A 25124-nucleotide genomic window follows, 5' to 3' on the forward strand; every position below is an offset into this window, starting at 1 on the left:
ACCTATGGTTGCTAGTATTGCCAGTGTTGAAGGACTAAGATTGTTTGGGAAACATGGCGACTTTTTTCTTCAGCTTCTAAAGTTTGAGTTGAAATGTGTTTGGAATTCATGCAAGCTGGGTTGATTGAACGAGAAGGTGAGGTTTGGAGCAGGGTTGATTGAACGAGAAGGTGAGGTTTGGAGCAGGGTTGATTGAATGAGAAGGTGAGGTTTGGAGCTGGGTTGATTGAATGAGAAGGTGAGGTTTGGAGCTAGGTTGATTGAACGAGAAGGTGAGGCTTGGAGCTGGGTTAATTGAACGAGGTGAGGTTTGGATCTGGGCTGATTAAATGAGAAGGTGAGGTTTGGAGCTGGGTTGATTGAACGAGAAGGTGAGGTTTGGAGCTGGGTTGATTGAACGAGAAGGTGAAGTTTGGAGCTGGGTTGATTGAACGAGAAGGTGAGGTTTGGAGAGGAAAAAGGGGGGGGGGGCATTGATGGAACTCATTGTTTTATTTCCATTTGTTTGTTGCCGAGTACAAACTCGCGCGTATTGTCAATCAGACTTTCACCTGTCCAACTTCTAAACTCTAGGAATTGAAGACAACAAAAACGAGCTAGAGAATGAGTAGTTTGAGTTTGAATTAACATCTGAGTCTCAAAGAAATAGCGAATAGAATAGTTCAGAAAATGCTGAAGACGTCATTATTCATTATTCCATTCGCTCAGGGCCGTATTTGAGGGAGAGAAGGCGTGGCAACTGCCCAAGGGACTCCTCAAGAAAGGAACCCATACAGTAGGGATAATTTAGAAAATCCAATTTTCGATTTTACTCCGGGATTTAAGATTTCAGCAAAATCATCAACGACTTTTCGTCGACAAAAGCCGCAAATTTTTATTCAATAACGCGGTAATTACGTTTTAATAGAGTGTATCTGATACAACAAATTACTACATCCTTGGTTGAAATAAAATTTATTTGTTGGCAATACTTCCGCCTACGAGTTTGTGTAGCACAAACTTCCCTTGTTATATATCTTTTTAAAACTTACCCCTCCTCACTATTTGTTTCCTCATTAAAATTCTTCCGATAGTCTTTTCCTACTCTAGTCTAATCCAAACGCTTGGTTCATGTGGTGTGCTGTCTATAAACTACTAGGTGTGTTGTGCTGTCTGGGAGAGTACTAGACAAATTTTTTTTTGATCTGTGTCGATCTTCCGTGACGTCTCGACTCGGGGAGTACCTGACCATGCCGGGTCAACGCCGAGTTGATCGCATACGTGCACTCTACGGGAGCCGTCATGTTTATAGTTCTGAAATGTGCTGGTTGTCTACGCACCAGGCAGGCATGACCCGAAGTCTGGACCAGCTCGGTAAACTACTGCCAGAGAGATATAAAGAAAGTTACGCACAGAAAGCCCATTCGAACTAAGTTATTTGTAGATAAGTGTGGCCCCGGTCTTGCTACTCTGCCTCATAGTGGCGCCCGGGTGGAAACGATCGTAGGATGAAACGATTAGGCCAAAGAGTAGCAAAACAAGACTCCCATGTGGGTGCCTAACGGGGTGCGAGAGCATCCTCATTGCACTGTGCGGAATTGTAAAAAAAAAGCTCCCACAACCTTGAAACAATCCAGGCGCCGTTCCTCAAAGGGCCGTTACATAAATGGCGTGTCTTGCACGGTTTGCCTGGTATAGAAAAGAAAAATGGCGAGGGTCCCGGTGTACGCGGCCTCTATCCGCGAGTCTGCCCCCCCCCCCCCCCGCCAGACAGAACAGTGTACACTGTTCTCATTCTGGCCTGTGAGAGGGAGCACTTGTTCTCTTTTACTGGCCTAGAGTTTCTAGTACTTGACACTTTCAAGATCAGTGTGACTGTGTTTGAAGTGAAAGAATCTTAGGGTGGAACCTTGCAACATTGAACACGTTACGTTCCAGCAAGCTGGACCACCACTAGGTCTGCAATTAATCTTACCAGTTTCTAGCTCACTTTCTGGACACTGAGAAGGATCAGTAATGAAGCATGAAATTTGTACAAATCATTCAAATGAGAGGATAAATTCTATCGAATCGCATTGATAAACAAATTGTCAATTATTAGTAGAGTATCCGCGTGTCAATGTTTTGGTACACATTTTTCCCCAAATTATTTCATGCATACTTCTAATCTTGGTTCTCATTATTTCAAGTAAAATCCCTCGATATTGGATATCTTTATTATTTCAGAGTCTCCAGTCCTCATTTTTAGCATTATATTCCAAAGCAATGTTCTCACTAACTCTCTATTATCCCAGAACACTGCCACGATAGAATGGAATGCGGAAATGAAATGGGGGAAGGGGAGGTTGGGCTAAACTTTTCCTCGTCCCCCATTAGACACCCCCCCCACCACACCCCTTCTCCGTTCCTTCTCTGTGAGAGTATGTTGCAGATGAAATCAATTCGATTGATGCCGTGGAGAGGTAGAGGAAAAAGAAATCTCAAAGCTTATTTTGTTTGCCTCTACGTGCCGTATCATCCCCCCCCCCCCAGGTCATTACTACCAGCCTGCTAACAGTGTCTGCCTCCAGCACCCACACCCCCAACTCTCTTTTTTCTTTCTATTAACTCTAAATTTTAGCTCCCCCTGCCCCATAATTTATTTCCCAACAAGAAAAGTTAAAGTCAAGACTATGGGACATTTAACTCAGGAGTCCATTCCGAGCTCAGTTCTCCAAACCTTTATTTGGTTTATATAATGTATTCATCCTTTTTAAGACTAAGACTAAGACTAAGACTGCTTTATTGATCCTTACGGAAATTTGTTGTGATTACAAGGACTCGTTTCTCATATAAAGACAACACAACAGAAAAATACACATAAATACAACAGACAACATAAAGAGTTCATTCAGCGACTACACACAGGTATCTTGGTGCATTTCATGTTCCCTGATCAATGAGTGGCGGTGATAGAGTCTGACCGAGTGAGGTACGAACGAGTTTTTGTACCGCTCCGTTCTTGTTTTGATTGACAGCAGTCGCCCACTTCGCGACGACCTGGCGTAGTTCTGATGGAGCGGGTGGCCGTTGTCTTCCAAGATTTTTTCGATTTTTCTTAGGCACGTTTGTTCAAAAAGTTCCTTTAAATGTGGTAATGTTGTGAGTGTAATTTTTGATGCTTTTTTAATGATGTTTTCTAGACGTTGCAACAGTTTAGATGAGGCGTTGCCTTGCCAACAACTTATTCCGTATGTTAGCAGATTTTGTACTGTCGCGCCGTAAAATGTCTCAAGGATCTTCTTGTTTAATTTAAAACTGTTGAGTTTGTATAGAAAAAAGAGTCGCTGGGCTGTTTTCTTTGTCAGAGTTCCAAGGTGGTCTTCCCATGAAAGCTTGTTGTTGATGATAATGCCTAGATATTTATATGCCTTTACTTGTTCTATAGATGTAGTGTTTATTTGCAGTTCACGTATAGTTTGTTTTTTCTTTCTAAAATCTATTATAAGTTCTTTAGTTTTTGTTACATTCAGTTCTAGAAAGTTGTCGGTGCACCAGTTTGTAAACTCTTCTATCGAGCTTCGATACTGTTTCGTCTCCTGAAATAAGACCGACTATGGCAGTATCATCAGCGAATTTAATGAGTTTAACTGAGTCATAGATGCTTCTTATGTCATTAGTGTAAAGAGTGTATAGCACAGGAGAAAGTACACAACCTTGTGGAGCACCCGTACATAGTACTCGAGTTGACGATTTGGTGTTGTTGACTTTAACATACTGGGGCCGTTGGGTTAAAAAGTTTAGAACCCATGCTTGCAAGTAAGGGCTTACATTTAAGTTACTCAGTTTGTTTATCATTAGATGTGGCTGTATGGTATTGAAAGCCGAGGAGAAATCTACGAAGAGGACTCGTGCATATGTTTTGGGTATATCGAGATGCTTATAAAGCTGGTCCAAAAGCAATAGAATGGCATCCTCAGTTCCTCTAGCTGCTTTGTATGCAAATTGGTGAGGGTCTAGGCTGTTATTGACTTTTGCTACAAGTTGTTTCAGAATATATTTTTCAAAACATTTCATAACAATAGGTGTTAGTGCTACTGGGCGGAAATCATTTAAGCAATCTATTTTTGGTTTCTTAGGCACTGGTATGATTTCTGAAGTTTTCCAGATGTTTGGAATTACGCACGTTTGCAATGACTGGTTAAAGATATGACAGAAGATAGAAGAAATTTGCCCCGCACATAGCTTGATCAGCTTGCCACTAATTTTGTCCGGTCCACAAGCTTTTGTTACGTCTACTCTCTTAAATAACAATGTCACTTCATCCTCCGTTACAAAATTGACGTAGGGCTCTTGTTTTCCTTTGGACAGAGTGTTGAAAAGTTCTTTGTGTAGTTCAACAAAATCTTCTTTGTCAAAACGAGAATAGAAATAATTTAGTTCGTTGGCGAATTTCTCATCATCAGCCACTAAAATTTGTTTTCGTTTTGAGGCGCAGCCTGTTATTTTCTTTAATCCCTCCCAGCATTGTTTTGAGTTGTTCTTTGCAAAGAAATTCTCAATTTTTTCTTTGTATGTTTTTTTCCCTTCAATTATTGCTTTTCTCAGTTTATTTTTAGCATTTATAAACTCTTCGTTGCTAGCCTTATACTTTGTTTTCTTTTCAGTAATAAGGTGTTTGATTTTTTTGGTCATCCAGGGCTTATTGTTTCCATAGACTTGTATTGTTTTTGTTGGAATTGTTAACTCCTCGCAGAATGATAGATATGAGGTAACAGTTTCTGTTAGTTCGTTTATGTCTGGACAGTTCTCAATAAAGATTTCCCAGTTAGTTTTCTCAACGCATCCTCGTAGTTTTTCTACAGCCTCTTCAGACCACATCTTGACCGTTTTTATAACTCTCTTTGTAGTTTTAAGAGTAGGTTTGTAATTTGGTATAAGATGGAGTAATACATGGTCAGATTCTCCAAGTGGGAACAAACTTTTACATTTGTAAGCCTGCTTAATGTTTACGTAGCATTTGTCGAGCGTTCTGCCCTGCCTTGTGGGGAGGGAGACATACTGGCAATAGTTTGACAGTGTGTTGTCAATATTTAGGTTGTTGAAATCTCCAGTTACGATACAAACAGAGTCCGGGTGTTTTGATTGTACATTGTGTAACACATCAAAAATTATTTCCGACGCAGTCGCTGTGTCAGCCGTCGGTGGTATGTACACAACAACAACACACACCTGGGTGAATTCTCTAGGCAAGTAGTAGGGCCTAAGTGTGACACACATAAGTTCAATGTTAGGGTCACAAATTTTATTCCTGATGTTCACATTATTGGCGTTGCAGTATTCCTTGTTTATATAGATTGCGAGTCCTCCTCCTTTTGACTTTCCACTATTAATTGTTCTGTCTGCTCTATAAACGTAAAATTTATCGAGATCAACAGAAGAGTCGGGTATCGTATCATTGAGCCAGGTTTCAGTGAAACACATTAAGGAACACTCTCTAAATTGATACAAATGTTCACAGCAACCTGTTAATTCTTCCATCTTATTTTGTAAAGACCTAACATTGCCTGTTACGATGGGTGGTAGGAAGCCTCTTTGTCCTCTTCTTCTACACTTAACTCGTATTCCTCCTCTACGTCCTCTCTTCTTACGTTTTGCGCTAGGGATTTGTTCGGTAAAAGCCTTGGGCTTAGGCTCGTTATTAGGTTCCAAGATGGCGGGTGTGTTGTCCATACTGTCAAGCGTCTTACCACAAAACTCCACTGAAATACACGTTTCCACACAAATTAAAATCCATACCAACATTAGAATCCAAAAGACACAGTGCACATCCATTGAAACATTGAGTAGTAACAAATTACATGAAATATTAACAGAAAAAAAAAAAAAAATTAGAAAAAAGAGTCCAGTATAATCAGGTCGCCTGCTATTAGCTTTGTAAGCATCGTGACAATTCCCGAAACTAGTAGCAAAGTTGATAAAGCGTCACGCTAATACTGGTAAGTCGTGGGTTCGATCTCCATACTGGACAATTAATTTTTTTAATGTCAATCCGATCCGTATTCAATTAGATCAGATCCCACTCAATCCGATCCGTACTCAATCAGACCAGATCCCACTCAGTCCGGTCCGTATTCAATCAGATCAGATCCCACTCAATCCGATCCGTATTCAATCAGACCAGATCCCACTCAATCCGGTCCTATTTATTTGAGCATGTAGTTGGAATCGATGAAAAGTTATTTACATATTACTCGTTTTGTTTTGTGTGTGCTTGTTTTGTGAACTTTACTAAAGGTTTGTTTCAACATAATTCAATGCAGCTTTAATGTTTTATTTAAATACAGTTAGAACATTCTGAAGTATGAAAGCCAGTTTCTTGGAAAAGCCAGTTTTCTTTTTACTTATTTATTGATAATGCAAATCAGATTTATTTTCTGAGTTCATTATAATGGATGCTTGGAGGAGCGGTCGAAATCGTTGATTACTGCAGTGGTCTTTTTCTTAAAACAACAACAATACGACAGTGGACAGACGTAACGACCGACAGACAGGTCAAGTTATAAAAGTGTATATGTGTGTTAGTATGTCCTTTAGTTGCTCGCATCCATGAAGTTTAAAACTACAAGCAGACCTAACTGTTATAGCATGCTGGAACACATACATAAAAGTGTGGACAACTTTTTCAATCACTGCAAAGAGGGGAGGCTACCTGCAGAAGTTCAGAGGAGGGGGGGGAAGGAACTAACTGGCGAACGTTTGTTTGTCTACTCACGGTGAATGACTTCAGCCATGACGTACAGAGTGTTGTTACCCCCCCCCCCAGTCTGGCGCCGACTCCGCGATTTGTTTTCACGTGTCAGGAGTAAATCGTTAAGTCTTCTTTACACCTTTACGTCACTGGTCTATGCCCAGTGGTAGCTCTAGATCCACAAGAGGCTGATTGAGCCAGGTTATATATATAGAGCTGTGTATGTTTTCTTGTGTTTCCTTTCCTGTTAGTACAAATAGTAGAGCTAGTACGAGGGACCATCCACCCCAAAGGTCACAGAACGTGAGCTGACAGAGCAGAAATTAATATACCGGTGCCAGACTTCTATGAAATGTTAGAGAAATAATCTTCAACGCTCACTGGTCACGTCTGCTAGCTTTTATCTTTTCTGTAGTTTCGAAAAAGGGAATAAAAATAAATGAAAGGAATGGGGGAATTGTGGTTGTTACGTAATTGTATTATGAACGATAGCGCTTGGTGTGACATAGTGTCTGTTATATAATCAGCCATCCTGCTTTTCTTTCAAATTGAATCTAAAGACTATCGCTGTTAGTTGCGCTAGTCAAAGAGCTTACTAAGGTATTCTACTATAAATATCTATAAGAATAACAACTGAATCTGACAACTTCTTTTTTTTATAAAATAATTTTAGAAGCTATCAAAACCCCGCATCCAGAAACCCCATTCGTTCTCCAAATTAATGATACAATTACACTTAAATTTAATTTTTTTTTAAAAATATATTTTTCTTATTATGGAATTCACTGTACATCATAAATTATCATCATTCTGATCAAGGAATGTTCATCATTTTTACGTTTAAAAAAAAAGGGGGGGGGGAGAAGAACATCCTTACACGTTTTCATTGCATTTGCATTAGATTGATTGAAATTACAAGCTGATTTAGACAATATCTGAATGACCAACGGTTAACGAGGATATTGTGTGTCTAGCACTGCATCCTAACAGCTTTAAAGTATGCATACGTTATATCGCACAGTGACGCGGGGATGGTAAAATCTTACTAGCATTAGCATAACATGAACAAGCAAAATAGAAATAAATAGTTTAAAAAAAGAAGCAAAAGGGAAGAGCTCCACATTTACAGACGTACAAATGCCACTAATATTATATATAAATATATATATTTATTTATTCATGAGCGTTGTCTTCGACAATAAATAACTGTACAAAGTTGCAATTTATCCGAGAATGGGAAGTGGGAGAAATAACGTATTCAAAAAGTGTGTATCAGACAGAAATAGTGAGTTGATAAAGCTTTTGTAAATAGGACTATTTCCTTTTTTAAAATTAGCATTCCGATAGTTCTTGACTAGATCTAGACCTAGCTTTACTACGTCATCGTGGACACACTACAAGTCTCGTCCTATGCTCCATTGACTTTTACTCGTTTCGACATCACAAGCACATAGAGTCAAAGTGCACATGAATGGAGACAGATCATTTCTTACATGCATTATAGAACAACCAGACATCCCCCCCCCCCTCACACCTGTTTTACTCACTCTCCCTATTTTTTAAAAAATATTTTCTAAATGTTCAAATCTCCCCCTCTCCTCCTGGACGTGGCTATAAATAACACTGTGATGTCATCCACGAAACAGACGACGTGTGTGTTTTGATGTCACACATAGGCCCACTGTACGAGAGTGGGGGAACGCAGGGAGGGGGGGGGCGCGTTTCATTCCTGTGTATATACGGCTCAAGGCCGCCCTGTGTCTGACAATCGATAGCTTTGTTTAGCGTGGCGAGAACAGCACTGTTAAAGACTGCCATTGCAAGGAAGGATGGCGTCCTAGCTGCCCGTGCTTTTAAGTTCAGCATGTGCTAGATTTAGATCTACACATTTCATTTCCTACACGCACGCGCTGTGGATTACATTGTTCTCATTGTTGTGTTCAGCTAGTGTGCTGTGTTGAATGTGCTATTGTGTTATTGGAGTGATAACTGTGTGATAGAATGAAAGGAATCGTTAATCAGGAAGATCGCCGTTGAAGCCCGACCTGTTTAACGTCCCAATGTGAGTAAAGTAGGCCTAGGTCTAGATGTGTGTGTAAGTCAAACTCTTATTCTCTAGGACTCCTTGAATGAGTTCAACGTTACTTCAGTACCAAGTCAACACGAGTTGTGATCTTAGGACTACTGCCAGATTTACCTTAACACACTGATACTACTCTCTAACGTAATAATAATCATATATTTTGTATCACTAATAACATCATAGTACCCAGCATAGCGCTGATATCTAGGGACAGCTCAAGCGCTATGAAAACAGAAGAAATGTAAATTATGTTATGAGTGAGTCAGGTATGAATGTACATATTTTTTCATAGTTACTATATAATCTATATGTACTGTTTGGTGTAATGCACAAATTGTAAGACAAATTTCCTCACGGATAATAAAGACTATTATTATTATTATAACCATAAAAAAAACTGTCAGTGCTTGCCTACCAATGGCCCACGTTACTTTAATTTTGATATAATCTAGTCTAGAGTCTATATTGTAGATCTAGTTCTTTACATTTATAGATACCGGTACAAGAAGAGAAAGGAATAGTAGGCAATTTTATTGTCATGATGGGTGATATGTGGTGGGATTAGTCATGCCTACATACTACTTAGACTAGCCTATATTCCTATATTGACACTATATGTACCTTTAACGGAACAGATCTATCTAACCAACGTAGGGCTATTTGACGAAATAAAAAAAAAAATAATTGTGTAAATTTTTAATTTTTTTTCGACAGTAAGAGTCTTTTGACAACAACATCTGGTTCTTTTCGTTTTATAACAGAGTGTCTGTGTGGGTTATATTTTACATTTTTCTAAGAAGTAATCAGAGTGGGCCCTATTATTGGACACAATTTACGCTAATAGTGCTGAATGCAAATCACTAATTTTTTTTTGACTATTGGGAACTACTTAGATCTAGAGCAGTGGTAGTCCAACATACTTCGTCATGAGGGTCATCTAGTTCTATAACAGTGGTGGGCCAATCTACTTTGTCCTGATGGTCATCTAGATTTCTAGATCTAGTGGTCGGCCAACCTACTTATCCTGAGGTCATGTAGACCTAGATTTCTTACATGTATGTCACGGTACTGTCACATGTAGTACAAAGTCATCGAGTCCATTGCAACCTTTACGGCTTTATTATGCAGTGATGACAGACGTTTTAAGGTGGGCCGGATGGATTCGTCTAAGGTGCCAGAGATGGTCCGCGGACCGTATGTTGGGCATCACCGATTCAGATTTTAGCTCATGTCATAAATGTCGAAAGTTAATTGGAATAGAATGCGTTAAAAATACAGTATTAGGATATTATATCCCCCCAACTTATGAATGCACAATCCTACTTGTGTTTTAAGCCAAATACAACTTTGTTTAGGTGTGGCTATTTGGTTCCAAGTGTAGATCATTAGTTTGAGGTCTTGTCTACGTATTTAGTTCTGAACGTGCCTAGTTTGTTATAGACGCGCCCGGAGAAGATCCTTGTCATGAATGTATGAACTTCATCTTCTTTTCGTGATGTCAACAATCGAATTTGTCCCAGCGGTCAGTGAACACATCGACCCAATCATCGAATGACCACTGCGGGTAGAAAGAAAGGGGTGGGGAAGGTGCGAGAGTGAGTGAGAGAGAGGCAGAGGTTACGTTTTGAACATGTTGAACTCACTTATCGATCCCATCACGTCCACGATTGGGGGAGGGGGGGGGTAACATGGAAATAAAAACAAACTTTAATCACGCCCATTTGTGGCTGAATGAATTTCAGACAAATGAAACCAATAATTCAGGAAACTGAATACATAGGGATTACATGCTTTGATTCTAACATTAAAAGGTTAACTGAGGACTTCGTATTTGATTTAGGCTAGGTAAAGAAAACGGTTTCCCTTTCAGACTTTGGGATCTAAAAAGGGGGGGGGGGAGATGTACAGCTGTAAAGCTCATCTGTTATAATAATAATTATAATAATAATCTTTATTGTCCGTATGGAAATTTGTCTTACAATTTGTGCATTACACCAAACTATAAGAAACCAAAGTGTACATTCACACCAGACTCACTCATAATTTACATGTTTATATCAGATTGTTCTTATTTAATGATTTGATTGCCAGGGGAACAAAAGAGTGTTTGTGTCTGTTTGTCTTTGCTATCGGTGTCTTGTATCTCTTTTGTGATGGTAAAATCACAAAATCCTGATACAAAGGATGATTGTTTATTTCGAGGATCTTGTTAGCTTTTTTTTTATAGATGTTTGTCTCAAACAACTGTCCAAATGGGGTTTGTTTTTTTGCCAATGATTTTACCAGCAGCATTTAGGATTCTATTAAGTTTATTTTTATTTTTAATGCTCAGATTGCCATACCAGGCAGTGATATTGAAACTTAAAATATTGCAGATATGAGCGTGATAAAACATAGCCAAGGCCTTTTCGCTAACATTAAACGAGGACAGTTTTCTTAGTAATCGTAATCGTTGCTGCCCTTTTTTGCTGATATAATCAGTATTTGCCGTAAAATTTAGTTTAGTTTAGTTTTAGTTTAATTTAGCCAATGGCCGACCGTTAACGATGGTGGCACTATGGCAAGTACAACTTAATTTAACGTATGTCAGGTACCCATAGAATTGGGTAGACTCAAGACTCATAAAAATCCCGAAGGTCAAAATCTCAGTCTTCGGTTTGGAAGCCAAGGCTTTACAATCAAATTGTTGCAGAAGATGTTAAGGCCTATCTAAAACTTTATTAGCTAGATTAGCTTAAGTTTTATCTTTATGCAAAACAAAAGCTTTATTTCTTTTTCTGTTTGCAGAGCGAGATCAGTTGAGCCACTGCTTGGGAATGTGACGAGAAGAAGTGATCACCTGTCACCAGACCAGCCAGCACTCTTGTTGGTGCTCAGGGCAGGCAGGCCTCCTGGATAGCTACACTTGGTGTTGCCTGCAGCTCATACTATGGAAGCAGACGTGGCCATTCACAAACCGGAAAAATGGGCCTCCACCGAGGCCTCCTGCTACGAGCAGACGACGGAGAAAGTGAAGTTCATATACAGCAGCCGACTGAAAGAGAAAGCGGCGAGGAGGTCAGGCCAAAAGCCAAAGGACTCTCCTTATGCCTTGAAGCCTTCAAAGTCCTACGACAATGAACTGGAGACAAACATAGGCAAGGAAGCTCGTCAGCGTTTTAAACCAAGAGACGACTTTGGACTTGGGTATAGACAGTACAGCGAGGAGGAGGACAGGTCACGTGTTGATCAAAGCAGACCGTCGGCGACATACTGCATGCCTTATCAGATGGACACCCGAGACAGATCTGATGCAAAAAGAACAGAGGATTTACTGTTTGCCTCTAAAAAAGAGAAAGCTAAAGATAAATCATATTGCAGGCTAGACCACTCTGGTAAGACAAAAAAGACATCCAGTGATCACACTTCCGATAGCCTGCACATCGTTGAACCAAATCAGTACTTAAGCTTAGATAAAACTAACACCTATTTTCCAGTAGTGGAAAGAATCCTTCCAGTTGATCTCAGCCTTAAAAAAGACCAATTAAACAAATTATATGGACCAAATATTGTTAGCCAAAGACCAACCACACTTTTGTCATCATCTCCATCCATGTCCACCCCTGCCACTGCACGTCAGACCTATTTCCAAGAAAAAACGTCTCCACTGGTCATTTTAGAAGTAAAAGATGGTCCTACATTATTCTACAAGCCCGCCAACAGAATGGTAACAGACACAACTATTGAGGAAACTGGTGTCTTTACGACTCACTCTCCACCAACTGCCTCCAACAGTGCTGACAGAAGTTTTTCTACATCTTTACCAGAAACAGCTAGACAAGCATCTTCCCATGTGGAATTTTCACCAAAGAGCTGTACATTATTGGATGAACCTTCTTCTGTAAGATCACCATCCTTATTGCCTAGAGCGATAGGTCTTAGAAAACCAGACTTGTCTGTTTTGAAAAAGTCTTCCAGGCCATATGATGAACAATTGTCTTATGTTAAAACAAAACCTGAGTGTTCCAGCAATGTTTTCACAAAGCCACTAAGTGTGGACAATTTGGATGGTTCCAAAACCATTTCCTCGCCAAGGCAACTTTCGTCCAATGCTGCGTCTGGAACTGAACTGTTTATATCGAGGACTTCCGAACAAGTGAATGTTGTACTCGCACTTGGTGACACAGACACAGCAACAACATTCTCTGAGGTGAAACGTGCAGCCTCACCACCAAAGAGGGATTTGTCAGATGCTAAGAAGGTCTCAGAGACTCAAGCGGAACCGTCTCCAAAAACGTTGCAGAAGAATGCAGATGAATGTGGTCCCTTCAAAACTGATGGTTTCTTCAATACTTCAGAAATGTTGCAACAGAGAGCAGGGATTAAACACGACGACATAGTTGTTGGTCCACGGAGGCATCCAAATCCATTGATGTTTGAACAGACACCTGCAGACTCGGGACCACTAGGTTGCAAGGAAGACATTGTGTTTGATCAATTTGTTGGGGAGTCTATGAGTGAAAAACCTTACCTTCCACCACCAAAACCTGTGTCAGGAATTCCACAAAGTGATAGAAAACAAAGAAAGAAGGCCCCAGAACTATTAATATTTTCCGAACAGAATGTTAAGGGCATGAAAACTAAAGGTGAAGTTAAGTCAGTCAAGTCACAGGAAATATTAACAGCTAACACTAAACGTTCTGTTAGCGTTGAGTCTGGACCGTCAAAGAGTGCGGAGAACAGCTTGGAGAGAATGTCAGCTGTAGGAGGCAGTTTAGACAGAGGCAGATGGAGGCCGAAAGAAAAGAAATCAAGTATTAGACCTATGCGAGGAAAGGCTGGAGATTTTGGATATTCTGCGGATAAAGGCAAATCCCACCAAGGTGAATTAACGCCTAAACTGCAAGGAAACACGGAGCACTTTGGACGGACTTCAAAACTATCAATAGATACCAAACAGTTATCCAAGTCCACCAGCTCTAGTCCTGCTAGACAGAAGCAGCTTCCTAGTCCAAGTGGTGCTGCATATCTGAAAACAAAATTGTCCACATCATCGTCTCCTGGAAAAAAGCATCCTCCTCCTCCTTCAAGGTTGCACATGTTGTCCAACATCCCAGTGCCTATGAGCCATGATCCACCAGCAAGAAGAACCACAAGCCACCCACAGAAAGTGCAATCACAGGCATCACCAACATCTTATACAGCAGTAGATCAGCAAACATCTTACATAGCAGTTTCAACTCAGGATACAGCACAGAACTTTACTACTTCATCAGAAAAAGACCCACAACATACATCTTTGGAGAAATCTCTATTGAATCACACACAACCTTTAACAAATGAGGACCAAAAGTTAAAACAGGATCTGAAAGCTGATTCAATACCTAAAATTCACGAAGAACCACCTGTTGTTACAAACACACCAAGCTCAGCTAGAAAGAAAATTCCAGTGCTGCAAAAGAAAGATGCTAGACCATTACACGCTAAAGCATCTAGCAATGACGATTCTAAACTAGCTGCTGATGCCTCAGTGACGCCCGGCAGCGAAACATGCCCCGACCCAGACCAGAGCATCAATGCAGTGAGCACAAGCAACCAACCTCAAACACCGCCTGCCAAGCCAAGACTCCACCGCTCTGCTGAACAACTTGTCGGGGAAGCCAAGCTTTCAGTGTTTACATCCACGGAAGACATCAAGAATTTCGACACTTCTGGCACGGGGGAAGACAAGGTGACCATGGACCGTGTGGGTCAGCTGAAAAAGGACAGAGGCCTGGCCAAGATAGGTATTCTGAGGCGGGGCTCTGATCGGACTGAGTTGTTCCGAAGAGGCTCAGACCGTGGGATTCCTTTAAGTCGTAATGACCCCAGTGTAGAGGATTTGAAAAAAGCAACAAGCCTCAAAGAATTGTGCCAGTCAGTGGCTTCTCTTCTAAACATTGGTAAGTTCATAGCTTAATGTTTTTCCCAGTGTCAATTTGATTATATGCCCAGTATTTGACAAAAAAGTCAAAAGGATTTCTTTGTTAATGTAGTGTAAGACCAGGCAATACCGTACTAGCAATCCAAGTGCATATCATTTAGAATCTGCACCCCCCCCCCCTCCAAACCCCTAGGATTTAATAAACATTTTGGTACTGTAACAATGATATTTTGGTCATCTCTAAATGCATTCATTTAATTTAGCCAAAATTTGTGAACGGTTATTGACAATCTACACACTCGAAGACACATACATTTAGATATGGCCTACTGTATATGGAACTGGTTATAAAATGGCCAATAAATGTTACAGGAAAATGCCTACATTGGAGTTCAGAAAAGATTAACACAATTCATTGCACAAGATATCGGGCTGATATCATTTAGAATGATTAGAAACTCAATTTTGATTTGGCAAGGTCTCTTGTTAGGAGTTACACATCTTATTTAAACTAATTATGTTGTTTATTTTTTATCAAGAATTCCCGGATACTAATTTGGACTTGTTTGGTAGTTTACAGTCCATTATAGTAAGTTTTTCAAAACGTTAATATCTGTGTATAAATGACCATTTTAATTGTATCACAGATGGCTGCTTGACGTGTGGTATGCGCGCTGGTCTTTCCTTCGGTCGTCTCAAAGGTCCCGGGTTCATAACTTGCCCGCTGCCATCCCCCCGTCTTCCTGCGGGAAGTTTGGGCTAGGATGTAGATATTATCTTTATCTTCAACTCTGAAAGAACATCCGAAATATGTATAAAAAAAATAATAATAATAACAGCAAAATTACAAACATTCAGCCTACATGTTGGACTATATTGGCAAGTCTACCGTGTAAGACTAGATCTTCTTAATAAAAACTGTGGCATTCATTAGGCGGAAACCAAGACCTATTCTGGCGTAACATTAACACAAGTATGCAGTGACCCTAGTTGACCCTCTGACCACTTATGTCGACACGAACTAATTAGCTATTGTCCGTCATTTTAAGACAGGCTTGCTAATGCAGTCTGGTCGTAGACCAGTGATTGTCCATGCTCGTGATCTTATTCTTCTTGGTTCTGAACTACACGTTGATAAACTCGGTTGTGTGTGTTTGGTGTGTACGCGCGCGCGCACGTGTGTTGTGCTTATCGTTTTCTGTTTCCTTGCCCCAGAGGCTGGCATACTGCATAGATCGATACCGTAGTCTGAAATAGTCGCGTCTAGAAAATACGTCAGCGATATGTTTAGATCTTCAACAAGCCTTGTCGATTTCACCCCTCGTGCTGCCGGCTCGGTCTGTGTTGTCTGCCTCGAGACGAGTACAGACTAGAGACGCACGCCTGCATTCTACACACCATAACAAGAGAATGTGTTCATCCTGCGCGATAAGTGTGTCGGCGTGCCAATTGATTGGCGGCGGTGAGCCGCGTGATACCCTCGCGTGTAGTAGTGGTGAGTTCACGCACGTAGATCTAGCATTTGATGGCGCGTCTAATTGTAAATAATCAACAAGATAATATAGTCTGTGTCTGTTCAGTTGTACATTTTAAAAACGTGTACACTGCTTCAGAAATCACTGTAATCTTTCAACATGAACATAATTAAAGAATTTTAACTGTATATATTATCCTTAGGCTATGGGCTATCGGTGACGTTATAAAAAAAATAGTTATTATAACGAGTCTTACTGCATTTTCATGATACAAAAGAAAAGCTGACAAATCCCGGAAAAAAATGGCAATCATGAGTCATATAATATAGACATCACAGGATTCAGGGAAGGGGAGGTAGAGATGATTCTCCTCATTGTTTCACCTCCATCACCAACCCCTAAGGTTGAGTATTTGAAATAGATAATTACGCTAGGTGTGTCATATTTAGTTACTAATGTAAATACTTTAGATTAAATAATACTGTTATAAAATATTTATTCTATATTATGTCGGGAAGTGTTGGTGATAAATAGAACCGCCTTCTCCCCATCTACTTTAACCATTAAGATGTGCTCGTGGAAAACGGAAGAGGGGTCTTACTTTTGAAAGGGGAAGGGGGGGGGGCGGTAAAAATGTTGATGATCCTCACACAAACCTCATTTCTATTGCTGTGTAAGGGAGCTTGATTCGTTGTTAATGCTCATTACTAATAATTTGTAAAACGCCAGCCTTTATCTTATCTTCTTATAAAATACAGACGTTACTTTATGAAAGTGTCTGCTACTCTTCCATGAACAAGTGGACCAGATCGTAGTCCAGGCAGTCATTATTCCGTGAACAAGTTGACCAGATCTAGGTAGTTCATGTCACGTTTGGAAGTCGAGCCCTGTTGTCCCATTAGCTACCTTCTCCCATGTTTGTTCCCACGTACCAAGTGCACTGAATGACTCAACGGTTTGTTCATTATGAACTTCATTCAGATTAACAAACATATTTCTCGGCGAGTCAGGCACTGAGCCCTTGCTTACTGATGTAACATTTTCTTATGCTTCATAAATGCTTTTTTTTTTCCTTTTTAAATTATCCGATTCGCTTGACTTGATTCCATAACACTTTGACTAGGGCAAATAAGTGATTCTCAAATTATAGCGACCGGGTATAGCTTTACAACCGAATAGCTTTCTCAGAAAAATATGTAACTTTGTTTAGCAGCGCTGAATGCGCAGTGACGTCACAACAGGGTAACGAGAAGCCACACTCAAGGTTTTCCTTCCAACTCTACCTGTAATTGCAGGACAGCTAGGACTTGAATTACTTCGCTACATCATTCTGTTTAAACCCTGGTTAAAATACATGAGTGCAAATGTATTTCTGATATGAACTGAAACTCGAAGTTATGTTTTAATAAAGTTGTTATTAAAGAATTGAATAGAACTTGATACGGATAATCCAACCCAGATAATGGCATGTTCGGTTAATAGCAATTATTTCTTTAAGGCATTGGACATCAGCGTAATGTTCAAGCACACAATCCAGAACAGAGTTCACTAATGGCCTATTGTGCTTGCCGTATAACAATACCAACACTCCTGTCTCATCCACCCCACCTTCCCTCTGCCTGTCTCCTGATATCTTCACTTCTTGACCTTCACCCAATCAGTTGGCCAGAGACACATTCCAATATCGCAAGCCAGGGAACATTGGCTCCAATGTAAGATAAAGCCAAATCTACAAATGTTATCCTCTCCTCCCCCCTTTTTTTTTCTCTTTCCCCTCTATGTTCTTACAGTTAAATCATATTCTGCTGTTTAAAGAAACGGCCACACCCGTTATACTTTAGCTTTGCAATTCTTTATAACCGCCAAACGTTTCCAGGCCACCGCCGCCGCCACCTGTGACACAACGTTTTAAGCTGGTCGTCTCACTTTCACCTGAGGCTTGCACCAAATGTGGAGTTATTGTATGGACCTACAATTTATTTCCCTTAATCCCAACTTAGTTTTCTCTGTTTGTGGTTAGCGGCAGTATTTCTTGCTGCAACTGGAGACTACGTGATTATTTGTTTCTGTTTATTTTAATGTGACTGGATTTCGAAAGGAAATTGTTTTTCGCTGATGTGACACGGATACAACTTCATTAGTTTATGGCCCGGCAGACGTTACTTGATGTTCACCAGTTGACCGACACGCTTGACTGACATAAGATAGATTCGATCGTGCTCCTCTCATGAGTCGTACGTTTTACATGTGAACTTAATCTAGATTCATAGATTTATTCAGTAAGTATGCCTTGAATTTAGGAAAAAGTCATTCATCAAAGAATGTGTGTGTATGTTGGGTGTGGGTGAATGAGTGAACTTCAGGTCAATAAGTTGAATAAATTATTAGCAAGTCAAAACGAGGCTTAATAAAGTTGTTTTTTTTAAATAGATAAAAGAGGAAGGAGATAAAAGGAAACAGGAAGAAATTCAAACCCCAGATTTGTAAAGGCGAACACCGACTCAAATTATGACAATGTAGCGATACTGCGTTAACTAAATGATCTACTATTATGATAAGGGGTCAGTTTCCTAGAGTGTTATGTTATCATGTGTGTTATTTTGCAGATTTCTTTACATCTATCCAGCAGACGACATGTATTTTCAAAGTGTATTTCTCTCTCTAAACTACAGATTCAGATGACAGATATGTAACAGGTGCTACTTTAAACAAAAGTGTGATTTGAACTAGAACCAGACATACACTTTTATATCCTACATTAAATAACTTTACTGGTGACTCTACAATCTAATCATAGAATCATGGCCTGGAGGGAGACAAATAAGTTGAGAGCAATATAAACATATTATACTTTACGTTATACGATCAGTATTGTTTTAGATGTACATGTATAAAGAAGGAACTCTACAAATAGCATGCAGTCTTGGACAAATGAGAAACAAAAAAAACCAAGACATAAATGTTTGACTAAGCTAGATACATTGAATAGTTGGCAAGTGTGGCTGCGTGTCCACCTGGCTACTTTTTAAAGAAGCTTGAGTTCGAATCCCGACTCAAGGAGAAATGTGTTTGTTGAGCAGCACTGAATCCTCCCAGTGGTTGACAAAAGATTTTGGGCCATAGCCATGATAGCGCCCTGTGCATGATGTAAGCATGACAGTTACACTGTACAAAAGCAATTTAGGTCCATTGACAAGAAACCTATTGATGTGAGTGGAACTTTGACGGAGGATTGTGTGACCCAAGTTTGAACAGTCAAGGCCGTGACCCAAGTTTGAACAGTCAAGGCCGTGACCCAAGTTTGAACAGTCAATGCCGTGACCCAAGTTTGAACAGTCAATGCCGTGACCCAAGTTTGAACAGTCAAGGCCGTGACCCAAGTTTGAACAGTCAAGGCGGCTTGTGGGCCCTTCATTGAACGAATGAACGTACAAAAAGTAAACCCAGAAACAAAAAGGGGTGGGGGGGGGGAAGGAGGAAATGGAGACAGAAGATGTGTGAATTAAAGTCTAAATGGAGTCCAGAAATGTTTTGAAGGATGTCTCATCAGTTGCCTCTGGCGTGAATCGATAGTAAGAGTGGAAGAGTTCCTTTGAATTGAACTGTAGAAACGTGTATTGTGTTTACCAGACACTGTAGACCCTTAGTATGTTATAGCCTGTGAGTTCCTTTGCTAAGTACTGTAGAACCGAATGTTTCCAGACAATTTTATCCGTCTTTAAAATGTTTAACATTTGCTGCCAGGGAGTAAATAATGGCTGCCCATTGTCTTTTAATTCTATGTCAATTTCACAGTCTGGAAGTTGAACCCTTGTGGTCATTTTAAAATTCTTGAGTTGAAGCTTTACTGTTTACTAACTTAGCTTCAAGAACCCTACTTATTTTGATGCTCAATCAAAGAGGTCACGCTAATTGTAAATCTACATTAAAGAAGCGGTTTTAAACCTCTGTTTCAGAATATATCGCTTTGCTTGTGGGCGAGTAAACATTGTCAATGTACATCACACTTAGTGCAGGTAAATACTCTACAATGAATAATAATGCATTTTTAGTTGACCTCAAAATTCTTAAGAGATTGAGAACTATTGGTTTAAATTATCTTACGATTTCCCCTCTCGTTATAGACTATTTGCGAAAGCACTACATTAATATGAGCCCTGGAGAAAAACTGTTGCCTCAAATTACACACTAGGCGTTTAGTGTATGTATTATAATTTAATTGTGCTGTTATTGACTCTGTTGCTCTAGATAACACTGTATGAGAAGATTGCTTATAGGCAAGGGGCATAAGCAAAGGCAAGTATGTGGAGTCAATTGCTCGCGTTCACTGAAGTGGCACTCGGAGATAAGCTTCATGGCAAAGTTCAAGATCATCCTTCAATGATTTAGTGCGAGCCCACCCCGGCTCCTTTTTCCACATTGACCCCAAAAAATGTGAATAAATAGACATAAGATACGTTGAAAAAACAACACATGGACATGATGATACATCTATCTATCAGTGTGAGTGAATGCTTGTAAACATGATGATACATCGATCTATCAATGTGAGTGAATGCTTGTAAACATGATGATACATCGATCTATCAATGTGAGTAAATGCTTGTAAACATGATGATACATCGATCTATCAATGTGAGTGAATGCTTGTAAACATGATGATACATCGATCTATCAATGTGAGTGAATGCTTGGAAACATGATGATACATCGATCTATCAATTTGAGTGAATGCTTGTGAACATGATGATACATCGATCTATCAATGTGAGTGAAGGCTTGTGAACATGATGATACATTTATCTATCAATGTGAGTGAATGCTTGTCTGTAGGGTCCATTCGATGAAAAACACTGGTCTCATTCATCCATAGCCGCAGGCTGTTGCAAAGTAACAACATAGCCTTCTTTTTTTTTTTTTGGACACTGTCAAGGGCAGCGATCTGAAACCATCTGTGGAACGTTTTGCCGCACACAATAAATAAGCCTATCACTTTGACATCTGTCACACCGTCTATGTACGGGGCATGTTGTGTTCATTTGGACACATCGCTTCGAAACTAGAATCATTGTTTGACATTGCAAGGGAGGGTGAGAATAGATGTTGTTATAGATGTTGTTATAGATGTAGTTATAGATATCCTATTAAAAGAATCATAGACAAAAACAATAACTTGTTGATTCACAAAATAAATGCTATGGCCTTTAACATGACAGCACATATTCAGTTCATTGATCGTTGGAAATTCTGAATATGTTAATTTAAAAACTATGCTACATGTGTAGTTACAACAACGGTGCCTAATTAGCACGGAGGCATAGGAAGTAAATTAAACGTGTGTGTTTGTGTTGGGTGTGTGTTTGTTTTTATGGTTATGAAAAATACTCGCACAGTGCGAAAGTAGGCTTTTATATATAAACTTTAAAGAGAGAAAGGCTACTTTTGGTATTAGACTTACTAAAAATGAATCTTAGAAACGCATCGAAATACAAACAACAAAACAACAGGAGTTGTAGTCCCTACTAAGTGCTGTCTTGCTTAATGCGCGCTGGGCTGTCGTTCGGACGTCTCCATGGTCCCTGGTTCATATCCTGCCCGCTGCCATTCCCCGTCGTCCTGCGGGAGGTTAAATCTAGAAAGTAGATTATCTTTAACTCTGAAGGAGCATCCCAAACATGTGCCTTAAAACATTTTAGTTATCACGATTAATCCTCTTTAGAAAGCCATTTATTTATGCGTTGATATTATTTGAAATCTACCAAGTATTCCGACAAATGCGGGGTCTAATCTAGAGATGAGGGTCTATTCGAAAGGTAGCTAGACGTAACGAGTCCACGCCCAGAGATGTTGTAAAGGTTAAAAGACAAACTTGTAGGTCTGTGCCTATAATGTTGTAATCTGAAGGGTCAAGGGTCATACCTGCGATTTTAAAGTGCAAGCCACTACACATGGTTGGACAAGGACAGCTAAAGTATAGCATAGCTGTGTGGTCATTTGGTTCAAACAACGAATGCACTCGCATTTATACTGCAAATCTTTATTTACATACATTGGCCATAGGCTATAGTCTTTCGTGCAGTGGCGTAGCATCCATGACGCGAAGGGGTTCAATGAACCCGGGCCCACGACCACCGGGGGCCCACAGCCCGTGGAGGTGGAGTAGCAACAATGACGCGTTGGGTTATCATTGCGCTTGATCATGACCAATTAGGACCCACTTGAGCCCTAGGGGGTGACACCAAAGTAAAAAAAAAATGCACTTTAGTAAAAGCAGACTAGCATCGTTTCACGTTGTTTTTTTTTCGTGGCCTCACATGGTTAGGGTTTATGACATTATTACTGACTTGCATTGGAATGTCTTTTGGTAAATGTCTCGATACATACAGGCTTTTAGATTTTTGTCACACACTTAATTTGTTTTATGGGGGAAGGGGCCCACCAAAATATTCGTGAACCCAGGCCAGGGGTGGACTGGGTATCAAAACCGGCCCGGGCATTTCTAAACCATCCTGCCCATAAATTGTATATTATATGATATGGACATCCAGTTCTAGGTCTACCTGTCCTCAAAATCATTATGTAAAATTTGATAATGTATCGATAGATGTACACATGCTTACAGTGAACACTATGTCCTTATAAGGAATAAAGGCTTTATGTTGCTTTTTAATCGTAAAGTGTATAAGTACAAGATTTTAAAGAAAATACTTCGCTCAGAAACCCCTTCCCCTGAAAAAGGAATACTATGAAAAATGTAATAATTTAATAGTGGCATCCATGCGGCCCTTATCTTATAAAATACAGACGTGGTTTCAAAAAAGAAGATACTTACTGTGGTCCTACCGGCCCATTTGGATACCGGCCCGAATGCCCATAGAGCCAGTCCGCCCCTGACCCTGGCCCACGCGTACCTTTCTACGCCACTAATTTCGTGGACCTTTTTTGGAAAATAATTTAAATTCGGGTTTGTTTTCCGAATATTACATATTTGTTAAGTGTTTAAAAAGATCTGGACCTGTTACTGAATCCTGAGAGATTATGGTAAACATTTCAAACATAGACATCTCCGAAAGGAAAATCAATAGACAATAGTCTGGACCAAAGGTTACAATGTACCAGTTTAACTTTCATTCTCTTGCGAAATTAATAAGACACCTGTATTGGGACTAACTGATCAATGAAGCCTAAATTTAGGGATATTCATACATATATTATCTAGATCTATTATCTATAGTTTAAATATACATTATAAAGCTTATTAAAATCCCACTTTATTTTATCTTGTCACCTGTCACCTGTGGATCAAGGTGTTATCTCGGAAGACAAATCATCATCATGTGACAAAATGTGTAATTCGAATACAAACGGGAATAGATGCAGAGTTTGTGTTCACAGAAGTGTTCTAGAAACATTCAGATGTATATCTAGATCTAGTTTAACAATAGTAATAGCATCAATTATTAGCTCGAACAGTAAATAAACACTGTTTTATTTTTAAACGGCATGAAGTGTTTCTTTTGTCTAGGAGTCTAAGATAGTCTATGAGATAGACCCTAGCGCTCCAGGGGTAAATAATTGTAATTTAATTATATATTAGATCTAGAATCTATTTACTATTTACCACTAGTACCGGTGGAAAGACCCCTTGTAGCATTACAATAAATAAATAGAATGAAAAATTACAGACTATAGACCACATTCAACTTCGTAAAAATAAAGGGGAAAATAATTAAAACAATTTTTTGGGGTTAATATTTTTAAATATATAATTTTTCCTCCCTAAAGTATTAAAAGTTGGATGGATGAACTTTTAACTACGGTATTACTAGATTTAAACTGTGATCTAACTTGATCTATATATATCTAGATCGTAGACACATAAACCCCTAAATATAGATCTATATAGATTAGATGTAATAATCTAGACCTACATGACATAATCCATAGGACTTAGAACTCTATTGGGCTCTATCACTAGACTCTATTACTAATGATGTCGATGATTATGATTATGAAATTATAAAAATGATGATTCAGATGAGATATGATATCTTATCTATTCTATAACAGTTGAATCATGTCTAATGATCATAATATAATAATAATATACGATATAATAATAGTCATTATAATTAATACATAGAGTCTATGTAAATCTAGATCTGATAACAAATTTTGAATTGAAATTTATAGATCTAGACTTTAGTTTATTGACATGAATGATAAAATATCTAAATTTGAAAATAAAACTAAAATAAATTCAATGTAAGTTGACTAAAAAAGAATTAGATCTAGATCTATATCATCTACATAGACCTATGTCATTTTAGTCAACAAGGAGATAGATCTAATTGTTTCATGAGTTAGACAAGGTAAAAATACATGTTTTTGTAAAGTTTTCTATTATAGAGCATATTAATATCTGAGTTTATCATAATGGAGATCTTAACACTAAGCTGAACTGTCTCTTTTAGACAATGAGAAGGCAGCAGAGATGATCACTACTTCCTTGAGCCAGAGACAAGACCTGGTTGAAGGTTTAGATGCTGATGCCATTTTAGACTACCTTTCCCATCATGGTGTGCTTGACCCTTCAATTCTAGTTGGCCTAGGTGAGTTTGCATTTCATCTGCTATGCAGTTCTAATGTAGTCAGTGTGTAAATGTTCAAAAGACTATGACATAGCTTTTCTAAGTACTCTCATTCAACTATTGTATTGCTTTAGATAAAGGTGCAACACCCAAACAACGCAACTCCACTATCATCAGGCATGTTGAAGAGCATGGCACAACTGCGGTGGCACTTTTCATCAATGCACTCCGCCAATCAGGTCAACTTCACCTGGCCAGTTCACTAGATACAGAACAAAGGATCAAACCAGTTTCAGGAGATGGCTACTTTGGAAAGGAAAGACACAAAGGTATGGGCCCAACATTTGAAGCAAATATAAAGAGA

The 25124-nt window shown here is 39.3% G+C and overlaps 2 protein-coding genes across 11 annotated transcripts in view; one reads left to right on the top strand and one right to left on the bottom strand.

Moving 5' to 3' along the window:
- Nucleotides 1–25124, bottom strand: part of LOC106064916 (ATP-dependent translocase ABCB1-like) — a 124296-nt gene that overhangs the window by 44628 nt on the left and 54544 nt on the right. The window lies entirely within an intron of this gene.
- The window catches only part of LOC106064915 (uncharacterized), a 38217-nt gene that overhangs the window by 7042 nt on the left and 6051 nt on the right, over nt 1–25124 (top strand). For 2 of the 3 annotated variants that reach the window (XM_056008061.1, XM_056008059.1), the window contains 3 exons: nt 11580–14713; nt 24644–24781; nt 24895–25089. In XM_056008061.1, coding sequence (XP_055864036.1) covers nt 11722–14713; nt 24644–24781; nt 24895–25089 — 3325 coding nt within the window. In that variant the 5' untranslated portion in view covers nt 11580–11721. Of the gene's footprint in view, nt 1–8451; nt 8772–11579; nt 14714–24643; nt 24782–24894; nt 25090–25124 lie in introns of those variants that run through there. The other variant, XM_056008060.1, reaches the window with a different exon arrangement.

Source organism: Biomphalaria glabrata, chromosome 13, assembly GCF_947242115.1.
Source record: "Biomphalaria glabrata chromosome 13, xgBioGlab47.1, whole genome shotgun sequence".
Classification (NCBI taxonomy): domain Eukaryota; kingdom Metazoa; phylum Mollusca; class Gastropoda; family Planorbidae; genus Biomphalaria; species Biomphalaria glabrata.